The following is a 20,040-nucleotide window of genomic DNA, read 5'->3' on the forward strand; positions in this document are numbered from 1 at the left end:
CCCAACTCAAAATCAACAAACCAATTCATCGCACTTTTCCACATGATTCCGGAGGTTCTCGCTCAGACTTCTCTCTCAACGCAACAAACACAACAACAAAGCCAGTTCATATTCCACGCATCATATACCTCGTTTTCATTAAACTCCAATTTTATAGTGTCTCCGAATGCTGGAGAACGCTTCCTCCGCCCTGCACCACAGGCTGATGGACTGTCGGCGAAACCGCCTGTGTATAGTAGACGAAAGGGTGAGGTAGCAGTATGTACAACAAAGATGCAAATGCCTAAAATGTTAAAACTACTTGAGACATCGTACGGTCGTCGGGATTGCAGGATATTCGCGGCGTGTTGGTTGGACTTGCGCTGCTTATCGTATCGGGGCCTTCGCCGTTCGAAGAAGCATGAGCCGTCCGGGGTCTTCCGGCCGATATCTCCTGCCAGCGTGACTGTGGTGACATGTGTGCGTGCTCGTCGTAGCAGAAGTACTGCATGAGACCGTGAGACCCCATACCGTGTGCAGTGAGACTACAGGCCGCGCTACGCGTGCCGCACACGTTCTCATTCAACACCCGCCAAGCTGTCCCCAATCGATCCTCGTGTCTCACGCTTCTGCTTCTCGTCACCATCACGCCGTCGGCTCAGCCGGTCATGATCCGGTCACCCTGTTATAAGAGCGGTTGCGAACCTCCTTCGAGCTAAATACCGCGATACTTCCTGCTTCTGTCTCCTTCCTCCCCAAGACACCCCCTCCAAAGAAGACCTTGCACCAGCACTGCCTTGCCACCAGCCCGCTTCTCTCTTTCTATCCAGGTACTCATCGAAGCAATCAGGCGTCATGTGTTCCGGCAACCGCTACGGGATCAACTACGGCAGTGAGTCGTTCCCAGACGTTGCTGACGTCTAGAGAGCTGCAGCGGGATCTGGAGCGAAGACCTCGGATACTACTACTGTCGCTACTGCCTCCTCCGGGTCTCGCAAGGGACGGTCGAGTAACCGGTGGCGTTGTCCGATCGTCCGATAGGACAACTCCTGTCCTAACCGACCCAACCCTGTTGACATGACTGCACCGACACTTTGCGCTCACATTTGACAGTGGTCAATGGCTCGCTGCGTGCCTGACCAACTTCTTGCCCTGCGACCTTCATATCTGCCACGAAATGAGATGAACATGACAAATTCAGTAGTGTGTAGCTCCCCCAGTCCATTTGCTGCTGTCAGGGTCTGCATCCAGCCTCCGGAGCCAGATGTTCCCGAGACGATGCTTCCTGGCTGGTCGATCTCGAGGCGCATGGGTGTTTTGTATCGCAAGATGCTGCGAGCACGCCATTTGGACACGCAGATTCTCGCCGTCTGCGTAGACTGAAGGTTGCGAGTGATGTCTGTGACGAGTGCATATGGAGGAATGGAGGGTCAGTGGTGGGCACTGTCAGGACAAGTTGGAAAGACATCCATCCCAGAGAGAAGTCCGATACCGTGGCCTCATGGAACTGACGGACTAAGAGGCGTGCGCGTACCCCAGAAACGGGCGAGGAAGCGACAGTGTATCTTCCGACTCCCCTCCGAAGGACGCCGGCGAGTCGGGGAAGTGCGGGGGATATCTGTGTGGGCTGCATATGGGGTGGCATTAAGGATGCAAGGCGTGCTCAGACCGCTACACTTCCCGTCGAGATCTGATAAGATAGAGTGCAATCAACTGCACACCTCGCCGGAACGTCGGACCGAGAAACCGCGCATGTCAGGCTTTTCTTGGAAGGGTTGTGTGTCGGAGACCTCCGACTGAGGAAGGCAAGGATCGAAGGAAGCCGATAAACTGCGCAGATTGTTCAACATTGCTGAAGTGCGGCAAGGCTCCGTCTGGTTGTGGCTCTGGTTGTGGCTCTGGCTGTGGCAGGCCTGGCCCCTCTCCCAGTGCTCAGAGTGGTTCGCTCTAACCTCGCAAGGGGATGGAGCGGACAGGTGAACTATGTCGCGATCACCTCGGAACCTTCTCGATCACTGCACAGCGTGCACGGATGGGCACCCAGTGTATCTCGACTCGAGCAGATCCTGGGAGTTACGATTGCGTGTGGCTCGGAGAGTACGACCTCGATCACCGCCGGACTGGTTGGGGTGCTCTGTCGGGACTCCGAATCTCACTGACACGCCTAGCGGGCCCCGGTATGCTGGTGTCAGACGCGCCGAAAAGCGTTGGGGCACTGCCAAGCTCCGTGCCACATAGAGACAGATTGAAGCTCGCGTAATCTCACGTGTGGCCTCGTCGTGGTGGTAGAGTGTGCGTGCGTGAGACCCAATACACGGCCTCGTCATGCGACTCCAGGCCATTGCACTGTGGTACTGATTGGATCTGTCGCCTTCGTCTAACTTGAGGGGGAGGCGCAGGCATGCGCTGCACGGACCGGCCCGCACAGACTGCCACGGAGGAGAGCATGATCGCAGCACCTTACGCCTTGCACGCTGCACACGCCGGCTCGATCCGGATGTGGAGAACAGGCGCACCGTGCCCATTTCCCCCCTTTGCACCGCTGCAGGTGGAGATGAGAGACAGGATGCGGCATGTGTCTTGGGGCACTGGGGCAAATGTGAGCGACGCTCCCAGTCTGTGTGCCTCTGTGGTCATGTTACACACGTACGTCTGAGATGCACGGTCGTGTGCGATATTTTGCTCGACTCACGAAGCACGTCGTCCTAGATTTCAGTCGCGCACCTCCGTACCGTACTTTCGTTCTTGGGCCGAAGCATCATTTCTTCGTTCGAGACAGTCCGACCATGGCAACATATAAAACGAAACCACAGCATGGGTGGTCTCCCTCTCACTCAAACCTCCGTGTCGAAAGGAAACGCAACTCCCATGCCCCCCGCGTTCACGATCGGCGATCTTGTCACAAGCCCACCCAAGCGTTCCAGCATCAAACCGGCGTCAAGGCCAAAGCCCAGGTCCAAGCTCCAGCCGAGGAGCTCCTCACTCAAACCACCTGCTCAGAGCAGATCACCCGAGTCAAGAGCCATGGCGAAAGTGTCGTGCAAGGGCGATTGGTCGGGGTACAACAAGGGCCGTGAGTGACCTCCCCCTGCAATCGCTGATCAGTGCAGGCGCCTGCGTCCTGATCTGGGACTACTCACTCAAGACCTACCTCTGCTGTCACTGTCAGCGGACCACGTGCAAGTACGAGACATGAGCGCGAGCCGTAGCCGTTGGTCTCCTGACGATCTCGCCCAACCCCTGCAGCCACATCTCGCACCCCCTCTCCACTCCTGTCGTGTATCAGTATCCTAGTGTATCATGCAGTCGTGACAATGTACGTCGCATGGGACAATGTCGTCCTCGCTCTCTTGCCATTGCCGCATTGCCCTTTGCCGTTGTTTCCCGTTGTCGACATTGCGGTGCGAGGTCAAAAGGCTGGCGTCGACACCCGGCCGCCTGTTGTCCACCACCTTCCTCGCCGCCTCGCACACCGCAGTCCATCAACGGCCGCTCTTGGCCGCTCTTGTCAGTCCCGGCCCCGTCAATGTCGCCCTTTCGCCACGGTCACTGCCCAGCAAGTTGCTCATTCAGTGCGAGGTGAGAAGCCTGCCCAGACTTGTCTGTTGTTCGCCCCCTGTCCACCAGTCCACCACCCTCGCCTCCGTTGTCCGACAATCCTGTTGGCAGCACCCGAAACGGACAGCCAACGGTGGCATCTGTCGAAACTTCCGATGCACACAAGGTGCTGTCCATCATCACCCTTTCGCCGTCCTCGCACTGTAGGAGCACCAGTGCACACTGCCACCAGCGGCAGCACCCGATGCACACAGAACCGCGTCTTTCAGCACACATATATAAGACCCGACAACTTGGGGTCAAGTTTCCACAGCACCGACCTCGCCAACAACCTCAACTACCTCTTCCAACTCCCTAAACGACGCCGCTCAGCGATCGCAGTCTTAACTTGAAACAGGTGAGTTGCAGAGTCAGGATGATGGCTCGCTGGAACAGCGCACGCAAAGGATCTCGAATGGGGCGGGCAGTCACCAAGGCTGCGCCTTGGGCATTGGCCTCGACCGCTGCACCGTTTGACCTGCCGCGCACGATCTGTCGAGTGAGCGCCACGGACGTGGTGGCCAGGGCATGTCTCGAATTTGGGTGCAGCGGCGCTCCCGCCGTCCGCGGTTGAACGGACTGGCAAGGGCTGCCGAGACCGCTATGACCGGCAGCCATGCAGCACGTCTGGAGAAATTGCAGCGGCATGGCAAGCCCCAGCCATGACAGACAAGCCCGACGCCGTGGCTGAAGTTTCGTCCTGGGTCGTTGGCTTGCTTGTGTGTCGCCCCGCAAAACTGGCACGTCTGGTTAATCTGGCACTCTGCACACGCCCAATTGCTCCTGACGCTCCTAAATGTGTCGGCGAGGTCGCATTGTCCACAACTCTGGACACCCAGAGTGAGACAGCGAAACCCTAAACACGCACGCACCACGCTCCCGACCGAGACAGTCGCAATCCCCCCAATCTCTGCGTATCTTTTGCTCCTCGACTTTTTTCTAGCCTTAACTGCCTCTCCAGAGCTGTCATGGTCTGCCATGCAGTGCCGGGGACTGCCGCAGCCTGATGCTATAAAGCTTTAGATGCGTTCTCAACGAGCTAACACCACAGCAACCAAAAACCATCTTCGCCATGGACTCTGACGACAAGTGCCCTGGAACCTGGTGGGGTGACAACGCTGGCTGTAAGTGACGATATGATGATGTGAGCTCCGCTGACAATCAGACGACCACAGGTGTACGTATCCCGCAACTGCTTACCGAGTAGACATGCTGACGAGAACAGGGGAGTGGCAGCCTCTCTACGAGGCCTACTACTGCTCCTACTGCGGAGCGCAGGCGTAGGCGCCCTATCGCCAGCGACCGCCTGGTCTAAGAGATCCACTTCAACAGTCATCCGACGAGAACGATTCCAAGCATCAATACCCAGCATCACTCATTCATTTCCCCTTCTTTGCTGCCCCCTTCACCGTACCGCTCCAATCCAGCAACATCTTTCATCACCGATTCGTAACACACAGATTAGAAGACGTCGGATGCACTGGGATCAAGTAATATTGACAGAGGAGCGACTTTAGCCGCCGAAGCCAGATTCAAAGAGCTGGGTGCGGCTCGACCGGGCCGTCCGACTTCTGGAAGAGGGGTGCCTGATTGTCAGATACATGTAATGAGAACGTAAAGAGGGCAACACGGTCTCGGACAGCCTGGTCAAGCTCCGTGTCGAAGTGGCTGGTAGACCAGGGATCTGCAGGGAGCTGCAAACGCAGTATCGTGCAGCTCTGCACGCATGCTTCTTGATCTAAGTCAGATGAACGGCTCTGCATCGGGGCTGAGCCTGAGAGCTTCTGCAGTGAGCATGACGAAGTTTCCATCAGTGCGCAATACTCTTCCCGACGCAAACGCCCGGCGGCGTCCAAGAGGGTATGAAATTCGACCTGCTTATCACATGGCGCAGACCTTCCGCGCCGGACTGGCCGACATGACTTTGAGATGGCTGTTCATGACAGTTGACCAAACGCGACGCGTCTGTGCTGGGTGACCCTGGAAATTCAACAAAGAGGGGCCGTAAAACGCGTGTGGACATGACGGACATGACAGACGTGACATGACCTGGAGGAAATCCGGAGCAACGGCGTGTGGCTGCGGTCAGCTACGGGAAGGTCACTTTGCGGCGGGAATCGACAAGCGAGGTGCCGAGCGTTGGTATCTCGGTCATTGCATGAGAAAGTGGGAGGTTCCGTCGATCGTCATGCAGCTCCAGGACGAGTTGGCTGGCAGGTCTCGTCAGGGGCACTGACAGGGGGAACCACCACCGTAGGCAGCAAATTGCCACGCGAGGGCGGGAGCAAAACGCGCGTCTCGAGCCTGCCTTCATCATTGAGATTGAGGACCCATGACCCGCGTTTGACGCCATAATCTCTCATCCACCGCCCATCTCGACAGACTGCATCGTCCCCAACAAGGCGCATCGACGCGCAATCTTTTCAGAACTAACGCATTGCCGCACACCGCATCCGATTGATCATTGAACAATCCCCCATCGCCACTTTTGGCCGTGCTATGGACGCGAAGTGAGTCGTCATGAATCCGTCATGTACCAGGGACTAAACATTGTCCCGCGCGAGCGCGCGTCGACATGAGCTTGACATCAACTTTATCCACGGCGATTGATTTCTTTGCTGACATCCACCAGCAACGCTCCAGTAACCCCCAACATCACACTCTCAGACGCCGGTGGCCACGCTCAATCTCTCCCAGGATTCGTCGCACCGACGTCGACGTACGCTCAGGCTCCACAGCTTTCACCTCAGCCCCAGCCCCCGCTACCCGCTTCCCAACCCGATCTCTCCTTGTCTCCTGCTCATCCGAGCGGACAGATGGCCACACCCTCCGCGTCTGCCCCCACTCCGACAGCACAGGTCGCCACCTCGACCGGATTACTCCCCGCGCTGTCTCCCGAAGCAGCACGCCTGGGCCAGTCTCAACCCCAGGCCGCCCAAGGTCAGATGCCAACGTTTGCCCAGCAGATGCCCATGATGCATCCAGGAGGACAACCCCGCCCCGGCCAGCAAGGCTTCGTCGGATCGCCGCACGGCACCCCTGGCGGTAGCCAGAACAACGTGTTCCAGGCCGTCATGGGCGCCGGACCAGGACAGGTGCCGCAAGATGATGTTGGCGGCGCAGGCAACGTCAAGGTCTATGCCAGCGCGTACTCGCAGATCCCTGTTTTCGAAGCGATGATCCGCAACATCTCGGTCATGCGCCGGATGGCTGACTCGTGGGTCAATGCTACGCAGATCCTCAAAGTGGCTGGCATCTCAAAGTCTGTTCGAACAAAGATCTTAGAGAAGCAGGTCCAGACGCAGATGCACGAGAAGGTGCAAGGCGGCTGTAAGTTTGAGAGCTCGCTCGGCGTTGGAAAAGAGCTGACTTCCCAGATGGCAAATACCAGGGAACGTGGATCCCTCTGGATCGCGGCCGTGCTCTTGCCGAGCAGTATGGTGTCCTGCAGTTCCTCGCCCCCATCTTTGACTTTGTCCCCCCGCCGACGGGACCCCCGGCCCTTCCAATGCGTGGTGGTAGTGCCACCCCTAACGCGAAGACCCCTGGTGGAGGCGCTGGCGCGCGCATGCCAGGATCAGCTGGCAGCGCTGGACGGTTAATGTCGCCTTACGCTCGACAGAACGCCGCTGGACCGCCTCCGCCACCTCCGCAATTCATGCAGCAACAGCAGCCCATGCCCGGCCAGCAGGACATGATGATGGGTCAGCCGCAAATGCTGTACCAGCAGCAGAACCAGCCCATGCAGGGCATGTACTATCAGCCGGTGGGACACCCGCAACCACCCCAGCACATGGTTTATGAGCAGGGGCGCGACCCGAACATGGACATGTCGGGCGGCATGCAGATGCAGCCGAACCAGGGAGGATTGGCGCCTCCTGCAAACATCAATGGACATGGCAACGGCATGCAGGGGCTGCCGCAACCGAACGAGATGTACGTGGACCAGTACGGCCAGGCCCACTCGGTTGGTATGCCCAGCGCGGCACCCATCTCCGCAGAAGTCGACGCCCCTCCACCAGCCAAGCGCGCCCGCGTCGACGAGCCGGCCAACGGAGAAGAACCGCAGGAGGGGACTGGAAGTGAGGACGACGACGACGAGACGCGAGACCGACCACCACTGCCGGCGTCATTCCGCCTCTCGACGAAACCGTTCAAGCCGAGACTTAGCTCCGAGTCTCATCGCCGACGACAACAGCTCCTGTCGCTGTTCCAAACGGACACCGTCGACATCCGAAGTGTGTTCGAGCTCGGCCCGAATGACAAGCCTGACTGGGACATTGACATGGTCATTGACGAGCAGGGTCACACGGCCCTGCACTGGGCCTGTGCGCTCGCCAAGATGGACGTCATCTCGCAGCTCATCGAGCTTGGGGCCGACATCCATCGCGGCAACTACTCTGGCGAGACTCCTCTCATCCGCTCTGTCCTCACCACGAACCACGCCGAGGCCGGCACGTTCAGTCAGCTTCTCGAGAAGCACCTCGGCGAGTCTGTTCGGACGCTCGACCACTCGTATGACTCGGTCATCCACCACATTGCCCTCTCTGCTGGACTCAAGGGTCGCGCCGCCTGTGCACGTGGATACATGGCCGCTGTTCTCGGATACATTGCCCAGGAGCAGACAAAGACGCGCGAGCTCGCTCAGTCGACGCCAGGTAACGGCAACGCACTTGCGCCCGCAGCCGCGATCGGCACCGACACCATCAGCCTCAAGCGTCTCGTCGACCTTCAGGACCTGAAGGGCGACACGGCGCTCAATATCGCCGCGCGCATCGGCTCCAAGCCGCTCGTCAATCTGCTGCTCGACGCGGGCGCGGACAAGACCAAGGCTAACAAGCTCGGCCTTCGTCCGTACGACTTCGGTGTTGAGGTCGCCGCCCTCCAGGTCTCTAACAACGAAGCTGTTGTCGCTGCTCTTCGCCCCGAGGTCAAGCGGCCAGAGAAGCGCAGTGCTGATGTTCTGAAGAGTGAGTTGCTCCTACCTACGCTGCTAACTGGTCCCAGACATTTCTGCTCTCTTCGAGGACGTGAACCGGACATTCGATGGCGAAATGGAGAAGCACGTCGAGTCTCTCAATAGTGTTGAGAAGAACGTCCGTGTGGCGACGCGATCATTAGCGGAGAAGCGTCAGCAGGTTGACGCCGCGCGACAGAAGCTCGACACGCTGGAGCAGCAGGCTGCGCGGATCGACAACGCAAAGCGGGCGCTTGAGGCAAACATGGACTGGTCTGGCAGAACACCCCTCAAGGGGGAGTCGTCCTTGCCGCCTGCGTTCGGCCTCGTTCCCCCACTCGCTCCCGCAGCCGGCGAGCCGTCTTCGGCAACGCCGGCCACCGACCCGCCCATTCCCGCTGTTGGCGAGGCAGGTGCGCTTACGCAACTGCGCCGGCTGGCGATGTGGGAGGACCGGATGGCCAAGTTGCTCGAGGAGCGTGCTGCCGAGCTGGAAGGCGACGGTGCCGATCGTGCCGTCAAGTACCGGAAGGTGATCGCGCTGTGCGCCAAGGTGCCTGTCGAGCAGGTTGATGACGTGAGTATTGGCGCGATGCATCGACGCGCGTCGCGATTCCGCAACTCTGGGGACGGCGGACGCCGGAATATGCGGCGGGAGTCGTACGTTCCCGGATCCTGGAACCTGGATCGAAACCTGGACGGCCAGGAGATAGGAAAACGCGACGCGGATCATTGGGCCAGGGTCTATTGCAACAAGCCGCTGACATCAGATGCTCGACGGACTGACCACGGCGGTCGAGAGCGACGGGCCCGCCATCGACATGACGCGCATCGCAGGCCTCGTGCACCGGCTACGCGCCGCGCCCGTGTCGGCATAAGCATAGCGTGCCGGTCCTATCAGCGCGCAGCGCGTAGTGCGCATGCGGCTGTGAGCGGAGATCGGACTGCTGCGTCCTGTGCTACCGCAGCTCCGTGTCAGCGAGCCTGGCGCTCACTGAAGCACGACGTCAACACCACGTCAAGGAAGGAATCAGGACACTGGATTGGATGCTCTGGAGAAGAAGACCTCATTGTACAGAATACAGAATACGCAGTTGCCCTTTGGAACAGAACCAGTACAGCGCTCTGTGCAGTAGACGTGGGGCAGCGGATATCGTATCGGAGATGAGACAGCAGGACTGACTCCGGATAGCGGACACGGCGAGCCGCACAACAGTGGGTCTGGATCACGCGTTAGGACAGGAACGCGTGAGCGCTTACCTGCCCACGCTGGGCTATCCTTTGGAAGTTGCTCTCGCAGTGCTCGCCATGCTCGCCGTGTTGTTGCGATACTGCTCGTGACGAGCCCCCGTGCGCGATCGCACCTTCAAAGTTAGCTGGGGCCAGGACCCAGGGCCAGGACCGCGAGTGAATTGCCGTTCTGATCAGAGATGAAGTCTATGGTCTGTCGAATCAGCATCCGGACTTGTCAGCACTCATGCTGGTCAGGTGTGACGGAACAAGCACAACGGTGTGCATGACGTCAGTCTCGTGCTCATCCGCGTGAGCTCCGGCGTGCAAAGTGCACAGCGGATGCAGCGGATGTCATCGATGTCAGGTGAAGGATGGATGACAGTCGGACGACAGGCACTGACGTCATAGAGCTCGATCCTGGTGCGGACCCTGCGGTCTCGGCCCACACGCTGGGGGCGCGGGGCGGGGTGCACGGAGGCCACGGCGTAGGGGGCGCAGGGCGCACACGGGGGGGCGGGGGCGGGTTGTCACAGGTTTCGAACGTGAATGTCCAGCGGGTACACTGACGTCACTGTGCCTGACAGTTTGCGCAAGTGGCCCTCTTGCTGTCCTCAGCGGAATGCCAACATCCCACCTTGGCAGACTGGCATGGCACGTCTCGCAGCGCGCAGCTCGCAGCGCGCACACTGACACGTTGGCGTGCTCGACGCTGCCCAGCACGGGATCCTAAGGGAACCGTCAGAGCCTGAAGGAGCCTGAAGGGGATGAGGCTGGTCAAGAGATGTGCGCGAATAGCCGGCACTCCCCCTGGTCAGGCTGAGCCCACGCGCTGCCGCGCTGCCATGCTTCTCCTTCGGCGCGCGCGGCGCGGACAGATGGCAGAGTGGGCGTATGGGCGTCGGCTGGCTCGCTCGCCCTCGCCGGACACGGTTGGAGCTAGCCGTCGAGGCCGGCTGGTGGCCATCGTGTTGGAGGTTCGGTGGCCAGAAACGCATATATAAACAAGGTCTTGGACGGCTCTTCTGTTTCCCATCAACCAACTCTCTCTTCTTCTCTACCTACCTCCCCCAACAACAACTTATCAACAATGTCTGACACTGGCCGCCAGGGACTCGGAGACAAGGTGAGTCTACTCCCTCGACTGGTCTAGCTCGTCGCTCTTGGTGGCTCTTCAAATCGCCTCAAGAGCAGCAGCTACGACTCGCCCCATCCTTCTCCATCTCGCACTTGCTAACATCACCCAGCTCTCCTCCGCCGCTAAGCCCGACTCTGAGAAGTCGTACCTCGAGCAGGCCGGCGACTTCGTCAAGGGCAAGGCCGACGCCGTTGCCTCCGCCGTCCAGCCCCAGCAGGAGAAGTCGACCACCCAGAAGATCGGCGACGCCATCTCTGGTGACAACACCAACCGCAACATCGCCTAAGCGTGTCCTCCCTTCTCCTCTCGAATCTAGGATATCAGTAGTGTGATATGACGAGCCCGCGAGGGCGGCGTCGATGCAGTTAAATTAAACTAGGAAACCCCCCTCCGCTGCGACTGACCTTGCGAACACTGATGATCACAACTAACACCTCGCCTCGCCTATCCATATGCCGCCAACAACTTCGACAGCTAACCCCCCTTCGCGTACGACTGGCCTTCGCCATCCTCATGCACTACACCGGCATCCCATAACATGGCCTGATCTCGAACTCGATCTCGATGTCAACGACGCTTGAACGGTCCCCCGCTCCTCAAACGTTCCTGATGTCCGACGCCGACCCAGCAGTTCAGTTCGACAAATGAGTGTCAACTTATCAGAATCACCTCCGCCCTCAGGCATCACCCTAGCTGACACCATCGTTATCGCCGTGCCTCAACGTGCGTCTTCACACACATCCGGCCCGACTAGCACATCGACGTCAGGCATCCGATGCCATTGACGTTGCTTCCGAGCCGCCATCTGCGTCCGTCGTTGTTCTCTCCCACGATCTGAAACCTCCGTCTGCGCGACATCGCCCGGCGCACGTTCAGGCATCCGTCTCCCCGTTGCCTCCGTGCTGGCTGTGCTCCGATACCTCCGTTTGGAGGTTTGGAGGGAGCATTTCCAGCATACGGCGGGCATGGGAAACGGAATCGAGGGCACTCCCTTTGATCGATCCAATCGAAGTGTGGATCCGGGGTCCTCACCAGCGTGACATAGTGCATTGCTCCGTTGCCACATACCACGGGCGACGCTAGTGGGTGCCCACGCACAGTTAGGTCAATGAACCCGGGCGCCATCGACGCCATCGGCGCCATGGCCAAGCCATCCACGCCAATCAAGCCACCCGTCATGTACTCCACACCTTAGCACAGTTCTGCGACACTAGTCTGCCAAAGTCTGACATTCTGGATGATCTTGCACCTCTCCACTGCACCACTGTCGCATTGTCTAGCTCGTTGGTGCATGGGTGAGCCCGGCGGCAAACAGTTGCCAGCCAATTCGCAGCAAGCATACCAAGTCTACACGCTGCCTGCATGCCAGATCTCGGGATTGTCAGGCTCCACCACGTCGAGCTGCGTGCAGCCGCAGCGACGCGCAAGCACGCGCCGCATGCCGAGCTCCAGCCGCGCAGCCGTGCGCCGCGGCAGTCTCAGCAGTGACCTCACAGGCCCACAGGTCCGCGAGCAAGGGGCTGAGGGATTTGTTTGCAGGGCAAGGTGGGTTAGGATGGTTGGGTTGGGCCTGGCATGCTTCCCCCCACTCTGGCTCTGGCGCCGGCAACTCCACGCCGGCCAGCCCAGTTGCCAGCGAGTCACGGGATTCCGCTCGCTCCGTATTCCGCAGAACGCCGTGCCTCGTGCAGAACTGCTTCATCCGGTCTATCCTCTCCTGCGCTAATTGCTCCAGTTGCGTATGCTGGAAGCAGGCCGATGTGCATTGCTCGTCAGTGCTCGTTCTGACGATCGTGCAGACTGTTTTGCATGCTATGTGTCACGCAGGAGGGATTCGCCACCGGTCCTCGGTCATGGGCACCGCACATCTGCATCTCGACGCGCCGATCGCGGAGCGCGTCCGTCGCGTCACGGCCAGCGCCGCATTAGGCCCAGCCAACCCCTGCTCGCGCCCGCTCATCACCAGACCCCGATTCCTCACTGTTAATTATAGACCCGTGAACCCAACTTCCCCACCCGCCATGGATCCGCGACATCATTTGAAGGATCCAAGCTGTGATCCCTTAGGGGATGCAAACAAAGGTCTAAAGGAACACAGGAAACAGGATGCAAGCTGCCCGCTGGCCGCTCGCCGCGCTGCCGTGTCTAAACCAGACGCCGTTGTTGATCGCGTGCACGTCTGTTGGGAACAGGGTCGCCGTTCGTCGAGTTCTGCATCTTACAGTGTCAGACCTTGAGCGGACTTCCGCACTTGTGGGGGCAAGTTGCTCGCACAGAGTCGGTACAGAACTTCCTTCCTCCCCGATGCAAGAGTGGGCCAGGCTTCGGTGCCGTGGAGCTTTGAAGTGGTCAGCTGCTTGGGACGAAACGATGCAAGCGAAGAGTTGGAGCATGGAGCTATCGCTCGCTTGCAGAGAGGACCTGATATCAACGTCAGGCTGGCGGAAGAGATCTCCATCACATGGCAGATGATCTTCGGTCCGTTATCTCTAAGCGAGGTGAGGTGTTCGGATGCTTCTGTGCGATGTCGGACCCAACTCATCAATCCCGCGTGCACCTTCTTGGGCCGGGAAGTTATGTTTTCCTCGTCGTCGCCGCACACTCAGAGAACACCTCCAAACTCGCGCCTCATCGACGAAGACAGATCGAAGTTTTTGGCGCAGCACACTCACGATGGTGCCTAGGGAAGGTCGGCGTGTTCTAAGATAGCAGCTGGGGTGACGTCACTCACGAGGTGGAGGGATCGTCGAGACTGTGCAAGCCATCGAGCACGGGGCTTGCGCTGTCTTCCTCGCTTCCTGACCGTCATCCTCGCTGTCCTTCCTTTATCCCTTCTAACGTACGAACATGACAGGACCACCACCTCAAGCACCCCCACCGTCAACAGCTCCAAACCAGGCGCCCAACCAACAATCGTCCTCGTCCTCGGCCTTCTCAGATGCGGCTGACTCGTGGGAGGCGAAAGCCCTTGCAGCCTCGCTCGGACATGTTGTCGAGAACGTCGGATTGCACTTCCTCGGCGGAGGGAAGGAGTACCCTGCGCGTGAGCTAACTCCCATGGCACCATAAAAGCTGACAGAGACAGCATCCGAGGCTCAGAAGAATCTCGAGTCTGTTCATCCAACGCTGAAGGAAGCTAGGCAGGCTGTGGCAAGCTTCTTTCCCTCCTCCGAGACATTGGACAAGGTGAGTTAGGGGGTATGGACACTAGCTGACTGGACAGCTCTTCGCGAGGGAACGTCTGGGTACGTTGGAGCTCTAACGACCTCAAGTTTGAAGCTGATCATCAGGAAACTATGTCATGGACCGCAAAACGGGGCGCAAGGTCTTCGAGCCAATGCCGCTTTGTGCGTAGCTTCTAGAACTTCCGCGATCAAGCTGACTGCAGACGTCCGGATAGGAATGCACCTCCTCTTCGTGTCCGGGGTGAGCTGCAGATTGGGGCATAGAGCTAACGGACAGGAGAACCTCGTGCAGAGAGGCAAGATCCAGCAGATGCTCAAGACCCAGAGCGTGCGAGGTGGGTCACAGTTTGCATAATGTGAACAAGCTGATATGCAGAGGGTAAGCTGTACGACGCCACCGGCCCTCAGGTCAAGCAGCACATCGCAAAGTTCATCGCGACGTACCAGCTCGACACGTCTCAACTGCTTGAACAAGATCTGGACAAGTATCCCGTGAGCTCGTCCGGGGGACACTGCGAGCTGACAGCCCAGACCATGAACTCGTTTTTCGCCCGTAAACTCGTTCCTGGAGCGCGCCCGATCGCATCCGCCGACGACCCTAGTGTCATCGACTCGCCCGCCGACTGCCGCCTCTCATGCTTTGACACAGTGAGCGACGCCACTAAGTTTTGGTATGTCACAGCTTCCAAGCGGCTTTCGATAAGCTGACACGCACAGGGTGAAAGGAAAGCAGTTCACGATTCCGCACCTGCTGGGCGCGATTGATGACGATACGGCGAAGGGGTTCACCGATGTCTCCGGAGACAACGCCACTACGGCGACTTCTCAGAAGCAGCCCGCCAACGCGCCTTCGGACCCCAAATCGGAGATCGCGAAGAATCCGAAGGTGACGAACAATACGAACATTTCCGACCAGAAGCAGGACCAGGCGTTGCAGTCCTTCCTTCGACACTCGGATTATGCACTCGCTGTTGCCCGCCTCGCACCTCAGGACTACCATCGCTTCCATTCACCCGTCGACGGCGTCCTCGTTTCGCAAACCGACATTGATGGTGACCTGTATAGTGAGCTACGTGGGCCTTGTCCGAGCTGACCAACAGCTGTGAACCCGCAAGCTGTAAACGAAAGTAAGTTACAAGCGCAGCGTGATGATGATCGACGCGGACCTGGGCCCCGGTCTCGAAAACACGAGCACCGCCTTCGTCGCGATCGGTGCGATGCTGGTCGGTTCCATCGTGTGGAGCAAGAAGCCAGGCGACCGCGTGCGCAAGGGCGAGGAGCTGGGCTACTTCCAGTACGGCGGAAGCACGTGCATCGTCGCCTTCCCTGGGCACTGCGTCAAGTTTGACAAGGATCTGATCAACACCTCGGACGACGGCATGGAGACGCTCGTCAAGGTCGGCGAGCACATCGGTAAGGCGGAGCGGGTTCAGTAGAGCGTACCTATGTGCTTGACAGGCGCCCAGCCGGATGCCTAGGAGCCGTAGATCTGATGGGGCCCGTGTCGCACACCAAGGCCGCAGCGTCGACATGCCTCACATGCCCGCCCCAGGCATGCTGGATGCGATTGGGGCGGAGTATCTGTTTACGAACGTGCTGGAACGTGTTGCCCGGTACTCGTCGGCGATGACGGGTCGTATCGCATTCGCAATGCGGCAATGCGAGGATTTGGCACGAGAGAAGCAACGATGCCAGTGAGCATTCTTAGAAGCTGCTGCTGTTGATGCATCAGTCTATTGTCGAGCGGAGGAAGCATCGCGGCGGGTGTTCTGCCTCTGCCACGTGAACGTGCGAAAGCTGGGTCTGGTTACAATCGAACCGGACGCACGGTCAACGGCGCCTGTGATCCGGCCCAGGTGGTCGCCGTCTTGACCTGCCGATGGTAGAGGGTAGCTGAGCTCCTCATGGCACTTTCAGGGGACGAACGTAGTGATCGTCGGGCGACTCAGTCGCGCTGCATTGGCGGTACGGGAGTGGCGTCTCCAGGCATTGAGCTCGGGAGCATGAGGATGTGCTACGGCTGGGATTAGTCTTGGAGTCAATCACGCCGATGTGTCAAGCAGCGGGGCGGCGGCGAGCCCCGGTGGAAATGTTGTTCCGGAATTACTTCCTCTCCCTCACAAGACAAGGGCCCTGGCTGGTCAGCCGCTATCTGCGCATCTGCGGATCTCGTGCCGTCTGATCCGCTGTCTCATCCTATCGAGTCGTCATCTGTGATCCGTTCCTCGCCTCTTTCCTCGAGCCGGAGTGCAGGTGCGGATTAAGGCAGGCAGCCGGGTCCGACGCCGACCAAAGGCGTTATCTCTGCACCTCGTCCAACGGGCGTGGACAACCCCCCCCCCTTGTAGTGGTGCGTAGTGGGGAGCGAGGAGAATGAAATGCCGGTAGGGAGCGCAGTCAGATCTGAACAAACAGCAGGGAGAAGCCAAGATATCGCGAAGACAAAGAGGGACAAGCTGGCTGATCGGTCGTGCCTCGCCGCCAGGCCGGTGGCACCCCACCCTGCCGAAGCGCATGAAATTTACGACCTGCCTTCCTTTGCCCGCCAGGCTCACAAGACGCACTCGCAAGTGTCCGAGCGCGACACATGTGCTTGTGCACTCGTCCCTGCTACCCCGTCTCGCTTCCTCTGGAGATGTGCCAGGCTCCCCAGGCTCGAAGGGCGGAGATGCGAAGCATGCGCTCGCGTAAAACAGCCAGTGACGACGCCATGGTGCACAATCGTCGCCCAAGGGCTGCAGGCCGCCTGCCGAAGCCACGGCACACATCAGAGCACAGCACAATGCCGCTAAACGAGATGGCAGGGCTGACTGGACTGCCTGGGGAGACACCGCCGTCACAAGGGCCGGGTTCACTTCCCTCCGGCAGCCCAGGGGCCAGCGGCGCCGCTGCCGTGCCGTGTCGCTCGCGCTGCTGCACTGTCGCGCCGCCCTATTCCTGGGAGGTACCTTCCCATTGTCGGGTCGGTAGTGCGCGGCCGCCGCAGCCACATGATCAGAGAAGCACAGGCAGCGAAAGGGACGGACGCCACCGAGTGTGACGTTGTGTTTCTGATCTTCTCGGCTTTGTCAGGCAGGCAACGTCCGAACGAGACACACGAACGTACAACAGCACAAAATCTGTCGGGCACGTCGGCCTCGCACTCCTCGCCTTTCTTCGTCCATTCCCTTTCACACGGCCTCGAGCTGGGGGGTATATAGTCTGCTGGCCTGAGTGTTAGATCCCCCCGTCAGGCTTGTCTCTTGACAATCCTTCCCTACCCTCCTTACCCCACTCCTCGCCACCACCCCTGAAGTTCTCATCGGAGGACGCTCGACCCGACATCTCCTCGTCGATTGTCGACATTTACAAGGCCATTGGCCTTATCTTCTCCCTCGATCTCGCTTCTGTGCTCAACACCGGCAATCGGTCTACTGACGCGATGTTCACCAAGTTCACTCTCCCGAAGCAGTACGACGGCGACCCCGTCACGAAGCGCTTATGGCTACAGTCGCGCCGCAACAGCGCCGGCGAGGTCATTCCCGCCGGCCAAGCTCGCTCCTTCACGCTTGCCAACGTTCGCATTGGCTTCGATGCGCTCTGTATCCTTATCCCTCGCCTGTTTGATCTCATGCGTTCCCCCGAGTACGCGGACGCTCTCCGCCTCTTCCTCGAGTACTTCTCGATCATCGTTGCGTCCGCTCTTCTGCCTTCCTTGTCGTGAGTAACACACCCCTTTCTTCGCCTCTTCGCCCCCAAATTTCACTGACACACAGGATGTGGACGACGACCAAGCTCATGGATCTAGCCGAGACGAGTCTGACTGGCGGCGACGTCTCCGTCTCTCTTGCGACCTGGACTGCCGGCATGGTCATCATGGTCCGCATTCTCTCGCACGTCACGCGCAGCCGCGAGGAACGCCTCGACCGCCGCCTGTCCGAGCTTTACTCCTGGAAGATCGAGCGCGCCTATCTGTCACTGAAGCTTAGCGAGCATCCAGCCGGCCCTCGTGACGATGACCGGGTCGCAATGCTGCACGAGGCGGCCGTTCATGCCGGCAAGGAGCGCGCGTACGACGCCAACGGCTCGGGGCGTTGGATGCTCAGCGAGCCCAAATATCGCGTGCGCTCGCTGTGTCTCCTGTTCAAGCGTATCCTCGGTATCTCGTCCGAGCTCAGTGTCGCTTGGGTTGCTCTCGGCGGCTCGGGTGTGTCGGGTTACGCCCTCTCGATCGTCTTCCTGCCCTGGCTCGCCCGTGCTATCCAGGGTCTCTGGCCGCACCAGACTTACCAGGAGAAGCGCATCAGGCGCTCACACGAGCAGCGCCAGCTCGAGTCGTTGAAGCACGCCCTGGACAGCGTGTTCCGCAACCATATCGACGAGATTCACATGTTGCAAATGCGCGAGTTCCTCCTCGAGAAGTGGGAGCAGACCGTCGAGGGACTCGCCGAGGTGCGGGAGACGCCTGCCAGCAAGAGCACCTCGCTCATCGACTCGATCCTCAGCACCCTGTCCTGGTTTCTCATCGCGACCAAGCTGGTCTCCATCGATGCCAGTCTCGGAAGCCTCCTCGTCATCCACCACGTCATGGAGGATCTCAACTGGCGCCTGTCCGACTTCGTCGACAACACCTGCGACGCGCTGAACAACGTCTTCTTCTTCCTCCCCTACGTCGCAGCCAGGGACGACGAGAACAACCGCGCCGCCCTCATCGACTACGAGACCACTCGCGGCCGCATCGCGAGCCCCGCCGCCAAGGAGCGTCTCCTCCAGCGCATCGCTGAGTCGATGGATCTCAAGAAGCTCCGCGAGGCTGCTGAGGCCGAGTCTACCTCCACCGACGACCTCATCGAGATGAAGCGTGACACCAAGCTGGCCACCGAGCCCATGGTCGGTCTCGGCCTTGAGCTGGGCACCGATGTGGATGGCCTGGAGATGACTTCTTTGGGCAGCGGGAAGGATATGGCCAACAAGTCCGCCGACGCCGCTGAGGCGGCCCCAAAGAAAACCGACGACATGGACAAGGCCCCGGCGACCTCTACCCCAGTCGACAAGCGTATCTCCCTCATCTCCGAAGAGGAGCGCTCGGTGTTCCGTGTCGACAGCGGTGTCGGTTCGCTCGCGAGCGAGGCAGACGACAATCGTAGCGGGATGGTCGTCTCTCTCTCGAATGTCACGGTCTCGTACCCCGACGGCGCCCTTGCCGTGAAGGATGTGTCTCTCGAGATCGCCGCCGGCGAGACACTCGCGATTGTTGGACACAACGGGTCCGGCAAGACTACTCTCGTCAAGGCTCTCCTCGGTTTGGTTAGCTGTGACGGCACGATCAAGATGAACGGCGTGCGCGTGCAGGATCTCGACCCCGCGAGCATTGCGCGCCGCGTCGCGACCGTTTTCCAGAGCACGATCAAGCACGGCCTTACGCTGCGCGAGGAGATCAACATCGGCAGCCTGACCACTCCCTCCATCCTGCCCCGTGCTGTGAAGCGCGGCGGCGCCACGCCGATCCTCGACCGCGTCGACCTCGACACAACCCTGGCCGCATGCACCCGCGAGCATGCCGAGAAGTACTACAAGCTCACGCGCGACGATGTCGCCATCGGCGACTTCCACAAGCGCGCCCGCAACGATACATACCTCTCCGGCGGGGAGTGGCAGCGCGTCGCCCTCTCTCGCGCCTTCATGCGCGCGCACGCGGATCTCATTGTCTTCGACGAGCCCACCGCCGCCCTCGACCCTCGCGCCGAGAGCGAGCTGTTCGAGAATCTTCTGTCTCTGGGCAAGCGCCACGAGTGCACTACCATCTTCATCAGCCACGGGTTCGGTAACGTCCGCCGCGCCGACAAGATCGCCTTCATGGAGCGCGGCCGCATCGTCGAATATGGCACGCACGAGGAGCTCGTCGCCCTCAATGGCCGCTACAACGAGTTCTACTCGCTCCAGGCCAACCGCTTCAAGTGAGCGTAATGGGTCTA

At 59.6% G+C, this 20,040-nt stretch overlaps 5 protein-coding genes across 5 annotated transcripts; all 5 read left to right on the forward strand.

Moving 5' to 3' along the window:
* Positions 1 to 2,765: 2,765 nt before the first annotated feature.
* Positions 2,766 to 3,188, forward strand: A1Q1_01344 (uncharacterized protein; the record flags this gene model as incomplete). The annotated part of the gene is made up of 2 exons (XM_014324383.1): positions 2,766 to 3,052; positions 3,125 to 3,188. 2 exons carry the CDS (start codon positions 2,766 to 2,768, stop codon positions 3,186 to 3,188), a joined length of 351 nt encoding a protein of 116 aa, XP_014179858.1.
* A 2,887-nt stretch (positions 3,189 to 6,075) lies between these two features.
* A1Q1_01345 (transcription factor) lies at positions 6,076 to 9,531 on the forward strand (the record flags this gene model as incomplete). The annotated part of the gene is made up of 5 exons (XM_014324384.1): positions 6,076 to 6,086; positions 6,209 to 6,906; positions 6,954 to 8,528; positions 8,584 to 9,110; positions 9,502 to 9,531. The coding sequence occupies 5 exons, from the start codon at positions 6,076 to 6,078 to the stop codon at positions 9,529 to 9,531; spliced, it is 2,841 nt and encodes a 946-aa protein (XP_014179859.1).
* Positions 9,532 to 10,853: 1,322 nt separating this feature from the next.
* On the forward strand, positions 10,854 to 11,187 carry A1Q1_01346 (uncharacterized protein; the record flags this gene model as incomplete). Its single annotated transcript, XM_014324385.1, has 2 exons — positions 10,854 to 10,889; positions 11,011 to 11,187. The coding sequence occupies 2 exons, from the start codon at positions 10,854 to 10,856 to the stop codon at positions 11,185 to 11,187; spliced, it is 213 nt and encodes a 70-aa protein (XP_014179860.1).
* Positions 11,188 to 13,748: 2,561 nt separating this feature from the next.
* On the forward strand, positions 13,749 to 15,522 carry A1Q1_01347 (uncharacterized protein; the record flags this gene model as incomplete). The annotated part of the gene is made up of 7 exons (XM_014324386.1): positions 13,749 to 13,944; positions 13,987 to 14,087; positions 14,136 to 14,327; positions 14,379 to 14,421; positions 14,463 to 14,757; positions 14,804 to 15,150; positions 15,215 to 15,522. The coding sequence occupies 7 exons, from the start codon at positions 13,749 to 13,751 to the stop codon at positions 15,520 to 15,522; spliced, it is 1,482 nt and encodes a 493-aa protein (XP_014179861.1).
* Positions 15,523 to 17,507: 1,985 nt separating this feature from the next.
* Positions 17,508 to 20,026, forward strand: A1Q1_01348 (subtilin ATP binding cassette transporter, ABC protein SpaT; the record flags this gene model as incomplete). The annotated part of the gene is made up of 2 exons (XM_014324387.1): positions 17,508 to 17,785; positions 17,842 to 20,026. The coding sequence occupies 2 exons, from the start codon at positions 17,508 to 17,510 to the stop codon at positions 20,024 to 20,026; spliced, it is 2,463 nt and encodes an 820-aa protein (XP_014179862.1).
* Between the last annotated feature and the right edge of the window lie 14 nt (positions 20,027 to 20,040).

The sequence above is a fragment of the Trichosporon asahii genome, assembly GCF_000293215.1.
Source record: "Trichosporon asahii var. asahii CBS 2479 unplaced genomic scaffold scaffold00050, whole genome shotgun sequence".
Taxonomy (NCBI): Eukaryota; Fungi; Basidiomycota; class Tremellomycetes; order Trichosporonales; family Trichosporonaceae; genus Trichosporon; species Trichosporon asahii.